The sequence below is a fragment of the Phascolarctos cinereus genome, unplaced genomic scaffold (assembly GCF_003287225.1).
Source record: "Phascolarctos cinereus isolate Bilbo 61053 unplaced genomic scaffold, phaCin_HiC Scaffold_5;HRSCAF=322, whole genome shotgun sequence".
NCBI lineage: Eukaryota > Metazoa > Chordata > Mammalia > Diprotodontia > Phascolarctidae > Phascolarctos > Phascolarctos cinereus.
In genome coordinates, this window is record NW_027555958.1 from 15,704,783 (window position 1) to 15,727,107 (window position 22,325).

The following is a 22,325-nucleotide window of genomic DNA, read 5'->3' on the forward strand; positions in this document are numbered from 1 at the left end:
CACATCTACTTTCTGGGGTTGTTCAGAAGTCCAAGTTGTCATAATGTACATAATTGCTTTGCAAATTTGAAAGCCCTATAGAAGCATCGGTTGGGAAATTTTGCCAGACTCTTTAGCCTAGCATGGGAAGTAGCTGTGGTAGAAAGTAGAGAAAGTGCTGGATTTTGAATTGTAAGTTCTGGGTTTAAAGGCTGGCTCTCTTACATACTACCTGGGAGACTTTGGACAAGGTCCCTTAATCTTACTAGGGACTCAGTTTCCTAATCTGTAAAATGAGGGAGTAGGATTTGATGGCCTCTAAGGTCCTTTCCAGCTCTAAATCTATGATCCTATGGCCTGAGTTCAAATCCCAATTCTGCCATTTGCAGCTTGTGTGCCCTGTGGCAAATTAGCTCACACTCCTGGAGGACGAAAAGCCTCTGAGACCCCTTCCAATTCTAAGTCTGTGACTTAGGGCCTGTAACGATCCCCCTCTCCAGGCCAGGGTAAACCCAGCTGTATACAGCTTCATGATTTGTCTTGGTTTGGGGGTTTGGGGCTAAAAGGTATAAAAGGTATAATATAAACTTTGTGTCAGGGGTTCCTTCATGATACAAAAGGCCTTACCCAGGTTCACTTTGGGAATTTCTATGTCTCTGTCTCATTGGACTGCATCCAAATAATCTGGGAACCTGTTAAACTCCAGGGTCTGATCAACTCACCCTGCAAACACACAGCCTTGAAGTTTCTTTGGTGCCCAGCAGATGGCAGCAGATGGCAGCCTCTAACAGATTAGTGGATCAGAGGCCAATCAATAAGCATTTATGAAGCACTTAGTAATGGGCAGCTGAGTGGTGCAGTGGGGTCTGGAGTCAGGAAGACCGAGTTCAAATCCCACCTCAGACACTTACTAGCTGTGTGACCCTGGGCGAGTCACTTATCTCTCTTTGCCTTAATCCACCGGAGAAGGAAACGGCGAACCACTCCAGTATCTTTGCCAAGAAAACCACATGGACAGCCTTGGTGTGCTGTGGTCCACAGGGTCATGAGGAATCGGGCGCCACCGAACAACTTCCTGACTATTTTAGGGGCCGTAACAACCTCGTCACTAAGGGACTAAATTCTCCAAGACATCTTCAAGCACCCCAGCACGTCTGATCCCCTCCCATGCCCTCTCCATCCTTCCGCTACAATATTTCTCATATCCACACTGTCCTTTCTCCTGTCACAGCCATCGCCTCACTGTAAGTGGTATCTGGACTACTGTAGTAGAGTAGCCTCCTACCTGGACTCCCTAATTCTGGCCTCTCTCCTCTCTACTGACAAAGGAGCCTTCCTAATATCTAATTCTGACCATGTCACTCCCTTGCTCAAAGACCTCCATGGCTCCCTATTACCTTTAGGATAAAGTATAAACTCCTCCTGTCTTATCATGCTCTCTCCATCTCAACCAATCTGATCTACATGTTCTTTCCTGATCTCCCATTGACGTCCCTTTCTCTGCTATCTCCTGACCTCCACAGGTCCATCTGCTGAAACCTTGGTGTCCCTTCCTGACTCAGCTAAAGTGCTATGTCTTCCATGAAGCTATGAATGACCCTAGTAGCAATTAGTGATCCCTCCCTCCTCCACCAAAATTCCCTTGCTGTTTGATAAGCAAGATGGAATTGTTGCATTCCATTTGCATTAGGGGTATCTCACTATATGTGATATCCGGCCCCATCTACCTGCAGAATAGAAGCTCCTTGAGGGCAGTTCAAAGGATCCTATTTAAAACTGGACAGGACCGCAGAGGTCATCTAACCCAATATTCTAATTTTGTGAATAAGGAAATAGGCTTAAGAAGTGACTTGCCCAGGGTCACACAGGTAGTGAGTAGCAGAACCAAGATTGGAACCCAGTTCCAATGACTCAATAGTTAAGACTTTTCCATGGCACTACATTTCCTCCCATGTATTGGGTCATTTTGTATTTGCATTGCCCGGCACGATGTGGTATGTACTGGAAATACTTGATGAATGTTCTGTGTTGCTGAAATGCCAGGAAGTTGGGAGATTCTTTTCCATCCCAGGATCACATTAGTAGATATGCCCCAATCAGAGGAAGCGACCAGGAGCCTGGAGAGCGATGTCTCCACTCTGGAACCATTTTTTTTTCCACAGAGAGAAATCCCATCATGAAGCAAGCTGACACAAGATGGCGCCACTTCCAGACAGTATTTTGCCACAATGAGGAATACTCTTTAGGCTAATTTATGTTTCTCCTCTCCATCTCTTCCACTGACCCTGAGGGTACCCTCTAAAGGAAAACGTGAAAGCTGACATCTTTGCACCTTTGCTGGCCGCGTGTGCATACAAAAAGGCTAGGCATGTGAATTCCCTGTCTGTCACAGACACTGGGCTGTTGGGGAGTAGGAAAGAGGACAGTTCTTCTGGGTTCCCAGATCTCTCTTCCTTGTGGAACTTGCTACCAAATCTCCAGGCTGATGGAAGTTTTCCCAGGTCTCAGACTCGCTCTTTTTAAAAATTTATGTATCTATTTATTTTTAGTTTTTCAACATTCACTTTTATAAGATTTTGAGTTCTAAATTTTCCCCCCCTCCCTCCCCTCCCCTAAGACCACATGCAATCTGATATAGGCTATACATGCATGATCATAGTAAACACATTGGTTGTTGTCTTTCATTTTCAAAGAGAACCAAAATGACATCACAATGCTAGAGTTGGGTTTCGGTGTGTCCAGCTGTGGCTGATGCTTGGAATGCTCTGCCACAGGTCCGGCACAAATAGTCCATGTGAACATTTGGAGTAGAGATGTCTCTAAATTCATGCATCTCGTGTTTCTTTTGAGCTGCTTCATTTCTGCTTTGCTCACACAGCACAGCACCTTCTCTGATGTGGGCACACCACGCTGGATGGTCCTGTGCCTCCCATGTCACACAATCAATTCCAAAGTTCTTCGAAGAGACCTTGAGAGCGTCCTTGTATCATTTCTTCTGACCACCATGTGAACACTTGCCCTGTGTGAGTTCTCCATAAAGTGGTCTTTTTGGCAAGTGTACGTTTTGCATTCGAACAATAGCCTATCAGAGTTGCGCTTTCTGAAGCAGAGTTTGACTGCTTGACAGTTTAGTTTAAGAAAGGACCTCAGTGTCTAGTACCTTATCCTGCCAGGTGATCTTCAGAATCTTCCCAAGACAATCAAATGAAAAGCAATTCAGTTTCCTGGCATGGCGCTGGTAGACTGTCCAGGATTCACAGGCATACAACAATGAGGTCAGCACAATGGCTCTGTAGACCCAGTCATGTTGTGAAAGAAGAATCAGAGCAAAAGGGAAAAACCACAAGAAAGAAAAAACACAAAAAAACACAAAAAAGAGAAAACAGTCTGCTTCCATCTGTATTGAGATGCCACAGCTCTTTCTCTGGATGTGGATAGCATTTTCCACAGATCCACTGTTGCTTGCCTCATGTCCATCAGTGACATCAGGTTGGGATACTGTGACTCCAAAAGCTTCATACCCTGCCTTCCCTCTCTTCCCAAAATGCAGGGGTGGTGTTTTCTGCCCTGGTGAACACGGCCCCAGGGCCAGAACCCTGAGAAGAACTCCAGGTTCTCTTCACTTCTCTTCTAAGTCCCCATCAGTCTCAAGACAATTATTTTGGCTTCTTCCCAGGGACACTGTGGGGTGGCAGAAAGGGCACTGGTCTTGGAGCGCAAGGAGTTGCCGAGCGCTTTAGGACCTGCTAAATGAGACCTGCAGTGACCTCAAAGAGATTAGCCTCAAAAGCCAAGTGGAAAAGCAATACCTTCATCTACACGATGAGGCCAAGTTGGATGGAAAACCAATTCTCTCTCTGTGTACATGTACACAGACACACATATACACACACATGTATACACACATGTACATATGTGTATGTGTATACACTTGTATGTGCATGTATATATATACATATACGTACACACACATAGATAAATGTATTTATATATAAACATATATGAATGTATATATATATAGGAAAGGAGCATCAAGCTATTCTACTCACATATGCATATATGTATACACACATTTTAATGCACATACGTGTATACATATACATACATATGCATATATGTATGTATACATATGTGTGTGTGTGTGTGTGTGTGTGTGTGTGATCTTGGACAGATAGTGCATATGAAAATGAGCTGGGACCAAAACAGAACATGAGGAAAGTGGGATAAATGACGCTCGATCATTACAAAGTTCTTTTAATGACCCCAAATTTCCCACGAAATAAAGGTGCATACATTTATTGTTCATCTGGCATTATTGTGCAGCTTTGAATTGTACTGTTTAAAAAGTTTGAGATATATACTTTCTGGGTATTTTAATAATTTTGTAATAATGCCAGCATGTTATTAATAAAAGAGATGTGGGGCAGCTAGGTGGCACAGTGGATAGAGCACCGGCCCTGAAGTCAGAAGGACCTGAGTTCAAATCTGACCTCAGACCAAATACTTGACACTTACTAGCTGTGTGACTCTGGGCCAGTCACTTAACCACAACTGTCTTAAAAAAAGGGGGGGGGGTCCAGTGGCAGTCTCAGGTGCCAAAGATCCCTCATGGCTGGGGCTCACAGTTTATATGCCCTTGGAAGAGTGGCTGCTCCTGAGGGTGGCAATCAACTCTGGTTGGTTGACAACGAATGAGGAAATGAATGTTATAATGGGATGTGAGCTCATTCTGGTGAGCATCTCGGGCTTAGTGATTCGGATCACCCAAGTCCTGTTCAAAGAGACTTGTCAATTTCCATATCGCCTGTCTGATGAAAGGGAGAAGTCACATTTTCCCAGACCTGTCTGAGTAAACACAGTGAGCAGGAATCCTCTCATTCACTCAAACTTAGAATTTATTTTACTGTCTTTGATTAGATCTTAACCTGGGTAAATCTATGCCGAAGATTTCCCACGCTGGTTGATTTCTTTCTTTCTTTTTTTCTTTTTTTGGTAAGGCAATTGGGGTCAAGTGACTGTCCCAGGGTCACACAACTAGTAATGGTCACGTGTCTGATCTGCGACTTGATTTGAACTCAGGTCCTCTTTACTCCAGGGCCAGTGCTCCATCCACTATGCCACCTACCTGCCCCCTACTGGTTGATTTCTAGATGAGGAAGTAGAAAGGGAAAAACCTTGGTCCTAATTCAGCTAGCTATTAAATACAAGAGAAATAATCATTTCTCTCAGAAACGTTGAATGCTAGTCTCTCAAGAATTAAAGCTGAGAGCCACCAAAGGGCAATGGAGATAGGTCAGAAGTATGAGCACCTCCTAGCAGATAACAAAGGAATAACTGTGCAGGACAAGCTATATAAAAGACGTCATCACAAAAATGAATGAATGTTAGAAAGATGGTCAGTCACCTCTCAAGAGGAAAAGATAATCAATAGACACCTTTCATAGGATCACAAGGACAAAAGAACATATATTGATAGGTCGTTCACTCTATCAATTGGATAGAAACTGAATCCTAGAGAGTAAACTGACTTGCTTAAGGTTACACAGGAAATGAGACATGATGCGTGTCCTCTCTGTCTGAATCCAGTATCCGGTACTCCTGTCCCAAGCTCTCTCTTCACCATGTTCCATTGGGTATCCAAATAAGCTCATATAATGAGAAGCACTATTTTTTCCAAGCCCCATCCCACTTCCCCTATGTTGCAATTTTAGAATAGTGTGGACAAGGTCTGTCCAGGTTAGGAAGACACAAATAGATTGTTATCTGCCACAGTGAAGGAAGTATCCACTACAATGACATCACAGTTTTACTGGGGTGTTGGAATATGAAATAGAGCCTTCCACAAAAGTCTTAATCTGATGCCTCCTAGTCATGTAGAGGTGACCTTGAGTTCTTGAAGCCAATATAAGTAGAGTACAAATGCTACAAAGTTCTACCAAAATCAAAGGTTTCAAATATTGACCTGGGCATGTTTGTTGCCTTGAGGACTTGTCTTACTTTGTTGTGAGATCCTCATTACCAGAAGGTCAGCGTCAAGTCAGTGAGAGCAATCCATCTATCAAGCTACAAAAAGGAGTATGACTTGTATCTGAATGGTGTTTTCACTGACAAAAATCACAGATCCTTGAAGTGTTGAAGTAAACATGAGCAGGGGTCACAACAGTCATTACCAATTCAATTTGGTAGGCTAGAGTCTTGATGCAGTACAAACACCTCAAGGTGATGGGTGTAGAGAGGATGTGATTCTAGAAGCAAGTGCTCACCAAGTCACCCCTGTGCTATAGTACTCCCTGCTATTCTCTTGAGTCAGGTGGGTCCTTCCCACCATCATCTTTTGGCCATCAGAAAGGCCTCAAAAAGGGCCATCTAAAACTTTTCGCAAGAGGCTTTTGCCATCTTCAGCCACAACATCAAGGAAGTGCCAATGTATGAAGTAGGTCTTTCCAAAATGGAAGCCAGCACCCATGACGAATCCCTTTGCAGAGGAGATGCCCTCAGCCAATTTTAGGAGCTTTCCCATGGCACTTTCCTCCTTAATGAGTGCCACTAAATCCAGAGACTTCATGGTGGCCTTGATCTCCTCCACGGGTCTTTCCAACTTTTGTGCCACCTGGAGAAGAGATGCATCATCCACCCCAAAAACATTTCGATAATGTTTCAAATGTTTATCCAATGTATCTAAGTTATTAATAAAGAAGCCTCCTGATGGAACAGTGGCCACAAGACCATTCTTAAAGGCTTCCAGCCAGATCCTTTCTCGTAGGGCAGCCTTCTTCCTCTCAATGGCAGCCTCAGAAGGAACAGAGAGGGCCAGCGCATAAGTGTGACGTTTGTGAGCTGGGAGATCCTTTAACAGCGTTTCCTCCAGCTTTGGGAAGTCATAATCAGACAAATCAAAGTTAGACACCAAGAAGACTTGTGCCTCACTCACACCTTCAACATGGAGGTTTTGCAGACAGTAGTCTCTCATTCTCTGCAGAACTCTCTCTTTAGAAAAAGACTTGGGTTTGGACTTCCTTTCATTATACAAGTCTATATCTACCATGGTTCTGACAAAGTAAAATTTCTTTTTCCTTTTTCTTATCTCCTGGACCAGTTTTACATGATTGGTTGTGAACCTTGAAGCTGAAAGGATGATGAAGAAATCATACTGGTTGAACTGCACTTGATGCAGATAATTGTCGGGGTGGAAATCAGGGGTCCCAATGCCTGGCAAGTCCCATAGCTTCACATTAGGATATTTAGGGTGCTCGTAAGGAGTGGCCTTCATGGTAGTCTCTACTACCCCAGTGCTTGCAGAGTCCTTTTCTTCGTGCCCAATTCCTCGAAGGCCATTGATGAAAGCAGATTTTCCAGACCCAGACTCCCCTGTTACAGCAATATTCAAGGGGACATTTTCTGATGCTTCCAGTGTCTCCCGGATCCTGGAAGCCACTTCCGCTAGTCTTCCCTCCTGCAAGGCTGACTGGATCCAGGTAATAGTATCTTCAGGCAAAAGGTCGCCATTTGTATTGGTTACCATTTTATAGTATGGCATAAAGTTGGAGGCTAAATTCTGAAGATCCTTACCACTGATGGCAATACCAAAAACCTCCATGATGCCAAATCATAAAAGGACCTGAGAGGGCAAGAAAAATAGATTAGTTCAATGATGTCATCGTAGAAGGATTTTTAATGTTAGATGTGAGAAAAATCATTGGATTAGAATCCACCATGCCCCCAGGAAAACTCCTCATTAGAAAACTCCTCACCAAGGAGACTGCGTCAGCTTTCATACCTATACTTCATCAGTACCTTAGGACCTCCTGTCCTTCTGATTGGACGACTGAAGACCTCTAATAAAGAGAGGACAACCAGCCACCTCTTCCTTTCCCAACACCATGTGCTCCTTGAACCGGACTCCATCCTGCTCTTCTGCTGAATCCCTTCTTCCCCAGCCACCCCACTCTAAAACTTGTTCAGCTCTCTGTGTGTGTGTGTGTGTTGTTTTCCTTCACTAAATTGTAAGCTCCTTGAGGGCAGGGACATAGTAAGCACTTAATAAATGCTTGTTGACTGAATGACCAGTCAGAACATCTGAGTTTTGTTCGTGATTCTGGGTCTTTGGGAAGGGTCTTGGCCTCTCTGACCTCAGTTTCCTCATCTGTGAAATGACACGGTCATATTAGACACTCTTTAAGGTCACGACTAGTTCAAACCAGTGTTGCAAATAACACTGGACATAATTCTGTCTTCACTCTGGTTCCAACACTTAAGGGTCTTCACCACCAGAGAACCAAAACTTAACCCTTTGGTTATTGAAATTAGTTACATGTCTCCATTGTATTTACAGAATTTCATACTTGGAAGGGGCCTCAATGACCTTCTCATCCGACTTATATTGACCTTGGGTCCCAAGCTAACATCAAGGCATCAATGACTCGTTTTTCCTCAAGGACATGAATACTATAACATACCTGAATAACCCTAACCCTAAATGCACACTCTAACCCTAACCCTAACCATTATTTACAACAGGCCTGACAAGCATTTACCCAAACTTCCTTTCCCTTCCCTTCAGCATATTAATGCTGAACTTAATAAGGACACATGATCAACTTCGCCCACTGCAATTCAGAATTCCTGAGCTCAAGAGATCCTCCAGCCACAGCCTCCCTTCATGCGGGGATTATAAGTGGGCAGGGGCATGTGCGACCCTGGGCAAGTCATTTTGCCTCTGGTTACCTTGGATTCCTCATATGTAAAATATGGATAATGATAGCACCTAACTCCCAGGGTTGTTGTGAGGATCAAGTGAGATAATTATAAAATGCTTACAATGATGCCTGGCATGTAATGGATACTCTATAAACACTAATAAAAATATTATCATCCTCATTCTCCACCATGAGCCTTGTGTACTTTGGTGGGAGAATGGGCCTCAGATTTATGGCTGGATTGTCATATTTTGATTATTCTTATTTTTGGCATCTACTGAATAAATGTTATAATCATTTCTCCTTTTGTCTTGTTGGAAGTTAATTTCATGTCCATGGGAAGTACACTGCTGGGGGCTCATAAGCTAGAGTGTCAAGAATAGGAGTGAATCTTCCTTTATCCTCCACCATATTAACCTTCTGATAGGATGCACCAAGGTTATCCCTGAGATTCTGAGAGAAAGAGAGGTTGAGTGGCAGTCATGTTTTCATAGCCACGGCCAGCCCTCCCACTCTGGGAATAGGAGGATAAGTTGGGGTGAGTAGATCAGCCCCACTTGAGAGAGAGAGAGAGACAGAGACAGAAAAAGATAGAGAGTGCCACTGCCCGGGCATGAGTCTGAGACCACTCTTGGGCCCCATTTGTATGAAGGTGTAGATGCCATATTTTTTTACATTTGTACCTGACAGGAAACAAAAAAAGGCATAACCAAAACATTGGCTGATTAAACTGAGATCAAGAAAGTTCACAGCAGGCCACAATAATGGTTCAATTTAAATAAAATGAGATTTAATAGAGACAGATGTAAAGTCACACACGAGTTCCAAAAATCATCTGCATAAAAACCAGAGATGGCACATAGCAAGACAATAGGCTATATAAGGGGAAGAAGAAGGCACTTAGCTGCTTCAATCATCTTCATGCACAATGTAAATCAGCAATGAATAGAAACCATTTAGTCAATTCCTATCAGTGCATAGCATTGCAGTAGGCAGTGGGAGGGAGAAAAGATTAAGTAAAACTGAGTCTCTAACCTCACGTTGTTCATAGTATAGGAGCAGTATAAAGTACAGAGCAGGTAACCATAAAATAGAATCATAAGTGATATGGCCATTGAAGTATCGCAATGTAAAATGTGTGGTGAACTTTCTGATATTAGCCAATGCAATCTTATGATAAATTCATGATAGCATAGTGTCCCCAGCGACAGAGGTGATAGCCCTACCCTGCTCGGGTCACATTTGGAAAACTGTGTACACTGAAGGTAGCCACATGTCAGGTTCCCTCCCCTGCTCTATCCAGTCCACCACATAGCTAGGGACAGAGAAGGGAGGGGGGGAAAAGCAAATAGATATAGAGATAGGAAACAATTTTAAAAGTTGACCAGCGGCACAAAGACGTATGTGTCATATTGTTTTATTTTCTCCTCCCATGAAATGGTTCTGAGTAACTTGATCACTGGATTTGAAATGGAGTTCAAAGGCAAGAGATAGGGAAGAGAAAAAGAAGGCTTAAGGAAGGGGAAGTGGGAACAGGAAAGGGAAAAGAAGAGGAAAAGAAGAGGAAAATGAAGAGGAAGGGGAAAAACAGGAAAGTGGGAAGCAAAAGGAGAGAAAGGAGAGGAAGAGATGGAAGTAAAGAGAAGAGGAAAAGTGGTCTTCTCCATATTATTTATGCCTTTGCATTTCTGAATCATTGGATCATAGAATTGAAGTGTTGAAAAGAATTTTAGAGGTCATGTCCCCTCTGCACCATCCCCGGCATATTCTTATCCAGTCCATTTCTAGACCCAAAGGAATGAGGAACTCATCATTCCTTGGGCTGCCCATTTTCAGTTTTAAAGTTTGTAAAATGCTTCACATGTTACCGCATTTGGTCCTTACAACAATCCTTTAAGACAAGTGTAGTTGTTAGTGTCATCATACAAACAAAAATGAGGCTCAAAGCAATTATATGACTTTGCTTGGATGACACAGTTAGTGCCTGAAGCAGGATTTGAACTCAGGTCTTCCTGACTTCAAGTCAAACACTCTATCCCAGGGGTGCTACAAGCTTTAAAATTCTATGTAAGTAGTAATAGTATTGGTGGTGGTGGTTGTGGTAGTAGTAGTAGTAGTAGTAGTAGTAGTAATAGCATCTCCACATCTGTGGCTCTGATACACTTTCCCACCTGACTAGTCTCTATCAATTTTATATTGTTGAAATTAGTCAAGTGGTCATATGCTGTTGTCCTCTCCTTCCTTTAGGTATGTAGAGGTTTGCGGGTATGGAACATTACACATAACGGCACACATTCATTTCCTTTTCCTGTCTTTGATTCTCCATTACAAAGTATGGCTCCTGGGAGGAGAAGTGGGAAGGGCTACATTGCAAAATGTGGATTACGTCAAAACAAAAGTTACAATAAAAGTTATTATTAAAAGAAATCCTATGCCTTTGACCAAAGTAAGGACAATACCAACGCAAGAAGGCAAAGCAACAAGCATTTTTATTTATTTGTAGCATTTAAAATTTTTTTTGAGTTTCCAATTCCCTCCCTCTCTCTAGCCCTTCCTTCACCCATTCAGAAGGCAAACAATATGAGATCAACTAGGCATGTCAAATCATGTGAAACCTATTTCCACATTAGCTATGCGGACAAAAAGCAAGAAAAATAAACTGGAAAAACCATACTTCAATTTGCACTCAGAGCTCATCTGTTCTCTCTGGATGTGGACGGCATTTTTCATCCTGGGTCTAGCATTGTCTTGGATGTTGTCTCGGTCAAAGTAACTAAGTCTTTCACAGCTGATCATCGTTACAATGTTGCTGTTACTGTGCTTAGTGTTCTCCTGGCTCCCTTCGCTTCACTCTGCTTCAGTTTATACAATCTTTCCCAGGCTTTTCTGAAACCTCTTCTCTCATCATTTCTTATACCAACCATTTATTAAGGATTTACTATGTGTGAAGAATCAGCAAAATTATATAAGGGAAATGAAATATGAAGAGGGCTGTTAACAGCTTAACTCATAATCAGAGGTTTTATGTTTTTCCTCCCCATTAGAATTCTAATCAAACTAGCATTGATAGTATGGAGGGGGATGGGCCTGGCCAGCCCTAACAAAGGTCATTGCTCTAGGCCCGCCGGGTCCTCTGTTTTGCCAGAAGGCCCGTGTTTGTCCAGTATTCTTCAAACAGAGGTTTCCCATAGTTTGCTGAGGAGAATTTTAGCATCATTGGCCACTGTCTCAAGGAAGTGCAAGTGTGCACAGTAAGTCTTTCTATAGTAGAGGCCAGGGGCAAGTAGACCTCCATTCACTGAGAAGAATAGCTCTGCATACCTCAACAGTCTCTCGCCTATGCTTTCATCTGTCTTAACTGTGAACAGATGAGGAGACTTGATAAGGGCCTTCACCTCTTCTAGAGGCTTATTGGATGCCTGGGAGGTCTTGAGGAGAGATGCATCATCTACTCCAAATTTTCTTTGATAATTGATCAAATGATACTTTAATTGAGCAATATCTTCTTCTTTAAAGACACCCACTAAAGGGATAGCGGCCCATGCGCCAGCCTTCAAGGCCTCCAGCCAGATCCTTTCCTGAATACTAGCTTTCTTTTGCTCAATTATATCCTCGGAAATATTGGGAAGGGACAGAAAAAAGACATGGCGTTTGTGCTCTGGAAGCTCTTTTGCCAAATCGTCCTTCAGTTTAGGGAAATCATAGGATTCTAATTCAAAACTGGAAATCAAAAAGACTTTCAGCTCCTCAATCCCTATTTTCTGCAGATGTTGTAGGCAGTTGGTTTTTATCATCTGCAGAACGTTCTCCTCCTTGAAGGTCCTGGGCTTGGCCCTCCTTTCATTATGCAAATCAATGTCCACTTTGGTCCTCACAAAGTAAAACTTCTTCCGCATCTCTCTGATCTTCTGGGCAAGCTTCACATCATTGATTCGAAATCTTGATGAGGAAATGATGAGGAAGAAATCATAGCGACTGAAGTTCACTTTTTCTAGATAATTCTCTGGTTTGAAATTAAGGGTGCCAATGCCTGGCAGGTCCCATAGCTTTACATTAGGAAGCTCTGGGTGTTCATAACAAGTGACGTTTGTCGTCGTCTCCACCACCCCAGTGCTAGCAGCATGCTCATCTTCATGCCCGACCCCCCGGAAGGCATTGATGAAAGTGGACTTGCCTGCACCTGACTCCCCCGTCAGTGCAATGTTCAGGACTGCATTATCCATGTCTTCAATCATCTTATTGATTAACGATACGACTTCTTCAAGTCTCCCCTCCTGCAGGGTTGATTTGATCAAAGTGATTTTTTCTTGAGGCAGTAAGTCTTTCCCCCCAGTCTCTGTATTGTTGCAATCAGGTATTATATCTGAGGCCAAAATCTTTGGTTTTTCTTCAGAAGGTAAAGAGGAGGATGAATGGTCCATGATTGGTCAATGAAGATCTCTGAAGAAAGGAAAGAATAAGAAAGGTGAAGGAGAGCAGGCCACCAAAGTGACCTTTAGAATCAGCTGATACCAAAGCCATCAGACTCAGGTGTCTTTCCCTCCTAAAGAAACAATCGTTTATTACCATCCGTTATGAGTTTTTCCTCTTCGAGTATTAATCTGTCTCCCTCAATTCAGTAAGTGTGTTTTATATTCTTCTTTAGCCTTCATTTGGTACTTTGTAAATGGTCAATAAATTTTGGTGGTGGTTTTCATTAGCTCTGGTGGACTGAGTAATGGAGGAAAGAAGAGGGGAAAGGAGAATATTCTTCTGGTCTTATGGTTCCACAATTCTACTTGGTAAAACTTCCCAAAGTCAAGTCAAATATATAAGAATTTCTTAAGAACTTATTAAATTGGAGTGGAGTCAAGATGGCAGAGTACTAAAAGTAGTACAGTGATTTCCACTCCACAAACTCCCTCAAATAGATAAGAGAGTATGGACCAGCCTCAATCCTGATGCAGAAATTCAGAAGTCACAGCGAGTCATTTTTCCAGCCCTATCATCATAGGGAGAGACATATAAAGATGTCTTCAGACACTGGGAATAAGTCAAACCAAGAGTATACCAGACAAAGCACTCCAGTACCCAGAGAGAGGCTGTATATCAGGACGAGAGTGGGTCCCATATTCATTCTGTGGCACCACCAGACCCATACCAGGACACCGAAAGGGATTGACTGGTACAGATTGACTGCTTTGTCACCTACTACCTCCTTGTGAGTCATAAGTGCGTGGAGTGAGGAGGAGATCTGCATAGCAGGGTGCTTTCCCCAGGCAAGGGAGGCTTTGGACTGTGCACTAAGGAATTTCAGAAGCCAATAGCAGCAGCAACAGCGTGGATCAGACTCAAGGCTTACAGCTGGGACTCAGTTCCAGCATTTAGCCCAGCACACAGGGGAATAACCAAGGTAGAAACTCCAGATGAAAAGGGAACCCGCCCTTCTGTAACTCCGAACCAACAGAGCTCTCCAGCTGGCTGATGAGGCTGAGTCCAGCAGCAGTCTAGTCTTACTCATATCCAAACTCAGGTCAGGAACTTGCAGAGCTTAGATCAGGGGACAACCTGCCCTGGGTTAGACTACTTTGGGAGCGCTGAAGACTTCATTAAAAGGGACAAGCCAGGAAACTACATCTTACTAAAAGGAACCACAGACACTGAAGTAATAAACTAAACGTATACGCACCAAATGGCACAGCATCCACATTCTTAAAGGGAAAAAAAATGAATTACAGGAGGAAATAGATAATAAAAGACCATACGGGGGGGGGGCCTCAACTTTCACATCTCAGAACTAGACAAATCTAACCAAAAATAAATGAGAAAGAAGTTAAGAAGATGAACAGAATTTTAGAAAAGTTAGATATGATTGACCTTTGGAGAAAACTAACTGGGAATAGAAAGGAACACCCCTGTGTCTCAGTGGTATATGGCACTGGCACAAAAATTGACCATGCATTAGGGCATAAAAACCTCACCACCAAATGCAGAAAAGTGGAAATATTAAGTGCATCCTTTTCAGATCACAATGAAAGAAGATTACATTGAATAAAGAGCCACGGGAACAAGAATATCAAGGGAATGAATGGAAAAAAAAATGTGAAAGAAGGTAGCCTAGAAGTGCCAGATCTCAAGCTGTACTCCAAAAGAAAAACCATCAAAACAATCTGGTACTGGCTAAAAAATAAAGTGGTAGATCAGTGAAATAGATTAGGTACACAAGATGCATTAGCAAATGACCATAGTAATCTATTGTTTGGTAAACCCAAAGATCCAAGTTTTGGGGACAAAACTCACTATTTAGCAAAACTTATGAGGAAAACTGGAAAGCAGCTTGACAGAACTAGGCATAAACCAACATCTCACACCATATACCAAGTAAAGGTCAAAATGGATAAATTACTTAAACAGAAAGAGTGATATCTGAAGCAAATTAGGGGAGCATGGAATATTTTACCTTTCAGGCCTATGGATAAAGGAAGAATTTATCACCAAAAAAGAGATAGAAGGCAGTACAGAATGTAAAATGGATAATTTTGATTACATTAAATTATAAAGGTTTTGCATAAACAAAACCGATGCAGCCAAAATTAGAAGGAAAGCAGAGATCTGAGGAAAAAAAATGTTTGTAATAAGTTTCTCTGATAAAGGTCTCATTTCTCAAAATGTAGAGAACTGAGCCAAATTTATAAAAATAAGAACTATTTCCCAGTTGATAAATGGTCAAAGGATATGAACAGGGAGTTTTCAGATGAAGAAATTAAAGCTATCAATAGTCACATAAAAATGCTCTAAATCACTACCGATTAGAGAAATGTAAATTAAAACAACTCTGAGGTAGCTAACAGGAAAGAAAAAGAAAATGATAAGTGCTAGAGGGGGTGTAGAAAAATTGGGACACTTAATGCATTGTTGATGGAGTTGTGAGCTAGTCCAACCATTCTGGAGAAGAAGTTGGAAATACTCCCAAAAAGCTATAAATCTGTGCATACCTTTTGAGCCACCAATATCACTACTAGGCCTGTATCCTAAAGAGAACAAAGAGAAAGGAAAAGGACCTATTTGTGCAAAGATATTTCTAGCATTCTCTTTTGTGGTGACAAAGAATTGGAAATTGAGAGGATGCTCATCAAGTAGCTGAATAAGTTGAGGCACATGATTATGTTGGAATGTTATTGTGCTGGAAGAATGATGAGCAGGGTGCTTTCAGGAAAACCTGGGAAGTCCTGCCAAGTGAAGTGAGTACAAACAGGATAACATTATACACAGGAATAGCGATATTGTGAGGATGATCAACTGTGAAGGTCTTAGCTACTCAGATCAAGACAATGACCCAAGACAATTCCAAAAGAACCATGAGGAAAAAATGCTATTCACTTCCAGAGAGAGAACTGCGGAACTCTGATTTCAGAATGAAGCATACCTTTAGAAATCTTTCTTTTATTTTTCTTGTTTTATTTTGTGTTTCTTTTGCATCATGTCTAATATGGAAATAGGGCTTGCATTCCTTTACATGTATAATTAAAATCAAATTACTTACCTTCTCAAGGAGGCAGGAGCAGCGGGAGGCAGAGAAAGAATTTAGAACTCAAAATTTTAAAAAATGATTGTTCAAAAACCTTTTATATGTAATTGGGAAATATTTAATGAAATAAAAAAATAATTTATTTTAAAAAACAAAGTCAAATGGCCAAAACCAAAACATAGAAGAAAATGTAAGGCTTCTCATGGCAAAAATAACTGACCTGGAAAACAGCTCAAGGAGAAAAAAAGTTTAAGAATCATTGGACTTTCTAAAAACCATGACCAAAAAAGGAGCCTAGACATCCTATTTCAAGAAATCTTATAAAGAAAACTACCCAGAGTTCTTAGATTCAGCAGGAAAATTGGAAATAGAAAGAATATGTTGGTCACTTCCTGAAGGAAACTCCAAAATGAAAACTCCCAGGAACATCCTATCCAAAATCCAGAGCTTCAGTTCAAGGAAAAAATATTGCAAGTAGCCAAGGAGCCCCTGTCAAAAATTTCACATGATTTAGCAGCCACAATTATAAAGCAGTGGAGAACTTGGAATACGACACTGCAGAAGGCAAAGGATATAGGCTTACAGCCAAGAATAACCTACCCGGAGAAACTGCATACAATGCTACAGGGCAAAATCAACCTTTAATGAAATAGAAGACTTGTAAGTGTTTCTGATGGAAAAGCCCAGAGTTAAAGAGAAACTTAGAAATTCAAAATCAGGAGTGAAGAGAAACATGAAAAGGTAAATTGAATGAATAATAACAAAGGATTAAACACAGATAAAGTACTTACATTCAAATATAGGGAGATGATATATGTGCCCCCTCTGAGCCCTGTCATCATTAGGTGTCACAGAGGAGTCCAATTAGGCAAGACCTCTGGAGTGGTTCTGTTATGTGTTAATGATCTCAAGAGTGGAAAGAGAGGGGAAGGTCACTGCAGCAGCCAGCCAGGAAAGGAAGGTCAGGGAAAATGATCTCAGAAGCAGACATCTATATGAACAAGGAGGAGGATATAGAGGGAACGTCTCACACTGGCACCTCACTCTCATGTGAACTGGTCCAAAGAATGTACACACACACACACACACACACACACACACACACACACACACAGAGTTGGCTACAGAAACATACTTGACTCAACAAGTAAATAGGAGGGAAAAGGGAGAAGTAGGAAGGGGAATTAGAGGGAGGGAATACTCCTAAGCTCAGTAAGGGGGAGGTAAGAGGATGATTGGACTGATTAAAACAAAGAAAAGATATGTTTAAAAAAAATAATGTAAAGGAAAACAACTTTGAAAGACTTTAGAACTATAATGACTGAACATGATTCCAGAAGATGCATGATGAAACATGTTGCTCACCTCCTGACAAAGAGGTGACAGATTCAATAGATATATGTAGATATATAGAGATATATATATATATATATCTCTACATATATATATATATATCTACATATATATACATATATATACCCAGATACATACATGTATAATATATATAGTCATATACAAATTCATATGTATGTATATATACCTACATATACACATATATGTGCATATGTATGCACACACATATAGTAGACTTTATATATACATGTGTATATACACACATATATTAATAATATATAATTATGGACATAGTCTATGCAGGATTTTCTTTTGCCTGATTATGTAAAACTCTTGCAACAAGGAGTTGGTTTTCTTGCTTAATGGGGGTGACAGGGAAGGTGAAAGGGAAAGAAGACAATTTTCTTTGAAAAAAAATTTAATTCAAAAAATAAAATTTAAATTTAGTAAAAATGAAATTTGAAAAGTCAGATCCAAGCTGTGGAAGAATCTGAAGGACAAAGCTCTTAGAGAAGAAGTGCAAAACCTTAGCAAGTAAAGGACTCTGAAAAATAGAAAAAAAATTTTTAAAAAAGAAGAAGGCCATTGAAACATTTTCGGGTTTTTTTTTCCTTTTTTTCTTTTGTTTGTTTTTTTTTAAATAGGAATTTATTTATTTTTAGTTTTCAACATTTACTTCCACAAGATTTTGAGTTCTGAATTTTCTCTCCATCTCATCCCTCCACCCATCCCAAGATGTCATGCATTCTGAATACCCCTTCCCCTGGTCTGCCCTACCTTCTATCTCTCCCCACCTTCTCTTATCCCCTTCCCTCTCTATTTTCCTGTAGGGCAGGATAGACTTCTGTACCCCATTTCCTGTATTTCTTACTTCCCAGTTGCACATGAAAACATTTACCATTGAAACAGTTTTAAGAGTGAAGGAAGGTCACCAGAGAAGGAAGCACAGACGAGGACCATATTGAAAGTACCTGGTTGACTTTCTTGTATACCTTCTGTGAAAGGGTATGAAATAGAGATAAGTGGTTAGAAATGCAATCCTCTCTTTTTGTTTTATTGTGTATGTGGAAATGCCCGTTCTAGGATGCTTACATTCAGATTTTTATAAAAAGTAAAGCTATACTAAGTAGAGAAAGAGAGAAGAACAGAGATAGAGAGAATTAGGCATGTGGTAGAGAAACACTAGGACGTGGGGCAAAGAATCTCTTGGACTTTGAGTAGTCCTGCCCCTTTCTTTCTTACCCTTTTGATCCTTCTTTTCCCTTTTTCTTTCTTTTTCTTTCGCTTATTAATTCATCTATCAAACAACCAGAAGAAAACCATCTGTCAGATGACCCCGAGGTGTCTTCCACTTCTCAACCTACCATCTGTTCCAAAGTGTATTTAGAGAATGACAAAGCAACATGATCTGTGGCTTCCAGAGAAGAAGATTGGTAGAATGTAAGGGGTGGAGGTGAGGGACGTTAGAGTGAGAACATCCGGGGACATCTGGAACTTGAGATGGGCTGTCAGGGATGGATGACAAAACAGGCCAGGAGGAGGGGAAGGGGAGTGGGATGGGGAGGGTTGGGGAGCAGGCATTGCAGGCATTGAAAACAGTGCAAGGGAAGACAGAGGGGTGAGAAGCCCCTTTAGGGCAGAAGGAGGGTGAGAGAATGGCTCTGTTTGGCTCGACTACAACCTATGTCCATCTTAGGCACAGACAAGGTTGAACACAGCAGCCAAGCTACTGCATAAATTTAAGGAGGTGGGGGAAGGAAGGAAGCAGTGGCTTAGAATTCTTAGCCCTAAAGTCCTGCCTCTTTGAAGCCCAGTGCTTAGGGTCTTGTCCTCCCAAGTTTTATCTCATATCCCAGCATTCCCCCAAAGTGCCCACCCTGAGCTGCAGAAGCCAGTCAACCAAGATTACATTTTTATTTACAGAAGATTACCAGCTTCGGTCTCCATTTCCATAGAGATTAGAAAACACCTGCCAATTCTGGTACCGTCTGACCATGCCTGGTACCAGAAGCATCCAGAGAAAAGTCAGCTGGCTGCCAGGAAAGGCTGGTCAAGGGTTTGCTCACTTCCAACATTCCAGTTTGCTGTACTTTAAATCCTGCTCAACTCCTGACCTCTCAGTGTGATTCCATCCTGGCAATTAGCCCAGAGCTGTGCCACCCAGGGTACCCTTCCTACAACCCAGGAGGTTTTCAATCTCCTCCGTATGAGGACCTTTTACACAGAGGGGTTGGAGGGGTATCAGGTACCTTAACTGGATTCTGTCGCCCCTTGAATCCATCAAATCCTGAGGAAAAGTCAATTGCTGCGGTGAGAAACCAGCTCCACACTTACCTCTAGGGTTAGTGGGCAACTACTCTGGCCTCCCCTGCACTCATAGACACGTCTCTTGATGACCCAGAGCTTCTGTTGTTGGACTCAAAAGCAGGGACAGACACTGAGACTTGTGACTTAAGGACTTATATCTGATTCAGTCCCCACCCTTGGTTTTTATTTGCTAATAAAGGTCACTAGATATGAAGCTTTCTGTTTCATTTTCCCATAAAAGACATTTCTAAGAAGAGATATTGTGAAAGAGGCCTAAGAAAAGAGTTTTGAGATCACTGACCATTCAACCAACAAGGAGGTATTCTCTATCTCCTCTCTGATTCAAAGTGTTTTGAATACCTTTATGAAGCACCTACTGAATGCAAGGCACTGTGCTTTGTTAGAACAGCAAGGGTCCCTAATGTCTGTGAGCTTAGAGATGCTCAGAGACACAGGCAACTGTCCTAAGCCACAGGAGTTGCAGACAAAGTGCTGGGAGATATGCGGGCTCACTTCTAGCTGGGAGGATCAGGGGAGGCTGCATGAAAGAAGCTCCTTAGCTAGGGCCTGAAGAGGTTTAGCCTATTTTGATTTTGGCCCCTACCTACTGCCAAGCTGTGCAGGTCTGCACCAGAGAATGGGAGGAAGGTGGACAAGGTGACACCTGTTTCGGGAGTGGTGAGTTGGTCCATTTGGCAGGATCATGGAATAAGGTTGATGGAGGAATGTCAAGGTGGCCTCTGAGACACCAGCAAATAAGGGAGAAGGACAGGAAGAATGAGATAATGAGAGAAGCTGGCATTGATGTAAACCTCGTATACAAAGGGCTTTGCAAAAATTGGCTCATTTGATCCTCCCAACAACCCTGACAGGTACGTACCATTATTTTCCTCATTGTATCAATAGGGAAGGGCAGCTGAGTGGTGCCATAGTGCACAGAGCACTAGGCTTGGAATCAGAGAGACTCGTCTTCCTGAGTTCAAATCTGACCTCTCAGACACTTTTTAGCTGTGGGACCCTAGGCAAGTCGCTTTACCTTGTTTGCCTCAGTTTCCTCATCCGTAAAATGAGCTGGAGAAGGAAATAGCAAACCACTCCAGTATCTTTGTCAAGAAATCCCTAAAATGGGGTCACAGAGAGTCAAACACGACTGACCAACATCAATAGATGGGGAAACTGAGGCTTACAGGGGTGAAGTGGCTTGCCCAGGTCTGAGGGAGCTAGCGTGAGGGAGGATTTGAATTCAGGTCTTCCTGACTCCAAGTCCAGTATTATGTCCACTGAGCCTCCTCTTAGCCACATGTTAAGCAGAGATGCTAAGGAGAGGAGGTCCTTTCTGGTGGGATGGAACCCATTTACAATTTGCCAAAGATCTAAGGGTTTGAGTGGCTCATTGGCACATGAAGGGGTGGAATACAGTATGAATTTGCCACCAGAATGTGGATTTTATCTTGCCTTTTACCTGTTGGTTCACTTGCATAGATCAGCTGGAAAATGTTGGAGTTTGAAAAAACAAACTGTAGAACCCTGAACCTTTGAGCTGTTTGGTGATGACTGAGCAAAAATCCATTACCTGCTTATCATCTATCTGGCAGAAGTATTGCAGAAAATAGATTACAGCAACTTATCACAAGAATAATACCCTATGACCAGGTAGGATTTATATCAGAAATGCAGGGTTGGTTCAATATAAGGAAAACTATCAGCATAATTGAGCATGGGGACAAGCTAGAAGCATTTCCAATAAATCAGGGGTGAAACAAGGATGTCCATTATCACCACTGTTATTCAATATTGTACTGGAAACCTTAGCTTTAGCAATAAGAGAAGAAAAAGAAATTGAAAGTATTAGAATAGGCAAAGAAGAAACAAAGCTATCAGTCTTTGCAGATGACATGATGACATACTTAGAGAATCCTAGAGAATCAAGTAAAAAATTACTTGAAATAATAAACAACTTTAGCAAAGTTGCAGGCTATAAACTAAACCCACATAAATCATCAGCATTTCTATATATTACCAACAAAGCCCAACAGCAAGAGATAGAAAGAGAAATTCCATTTAAACTTACTGTAGACGTTATAAAATATTTGGGAGTCTACCTACCAAAACAAACCCAGGAACTCTATGAACACAATTACAAAACTTTTTTGAAACAAATAAAATCAGATCTAAATAATTGGAAAAACATCAATGCTCATGGGTAGGCCGAGCTAATATAATAAAAATGACAATCCTACCTAAGCTAATTTACGTATTCAGTGCCATACCAATCAAACTACCAAAACATTATTTCACTGAGGTAGAAAAAAATAATAACAAGATTCATTTGGAAGAACAAAAGGTCAGAATATCAAAGGAACTAATGAAAAGAAATGCAGGGAAGGTGGCCTAGCAATTCCAGATCTTAAATTGTATTATAAAGCAGCAATCGTCAAAACTGCTTGGTACTGGCTAAGAAATAGGGTGGTGGATCAGTGGAA

General features: G+C 41.6%; 1 protein-coding gene across 1 annotated transcript; it reads right to left on the bottom strand.

The window, feature by feature from the left end:
- Positions 1 to 4,216: 4,216 nt before the first annotated feature.
- Positions 4,217 to 19,991, bottom strand: LOC110221186 (uncharacterized). The gene is made up of 3 exons (XM_021005580.2): positions 19,870 to 19,991; positions 11,852 to 13,115; positions 4,217 to 7,585 (listed from the first exon to the last, which is right to left on the bottom strand). Exons 2-3 carry the CDS (start codon positions 13,094 to 13,096, stop codon positions 6,332 to 6,334), a joined length of 2,499 nt encoding a protein of 832 aa, XP_020861239.1. The 5' UTR covers positions 13,097 to 13,115; positions 19,870 to 19,991; the 3' UTR covers positions 4,217 to 6,331.
- Between the last annotated feature and the right edge of the window lie 2,334 nt (positions 19,992 to 22,325).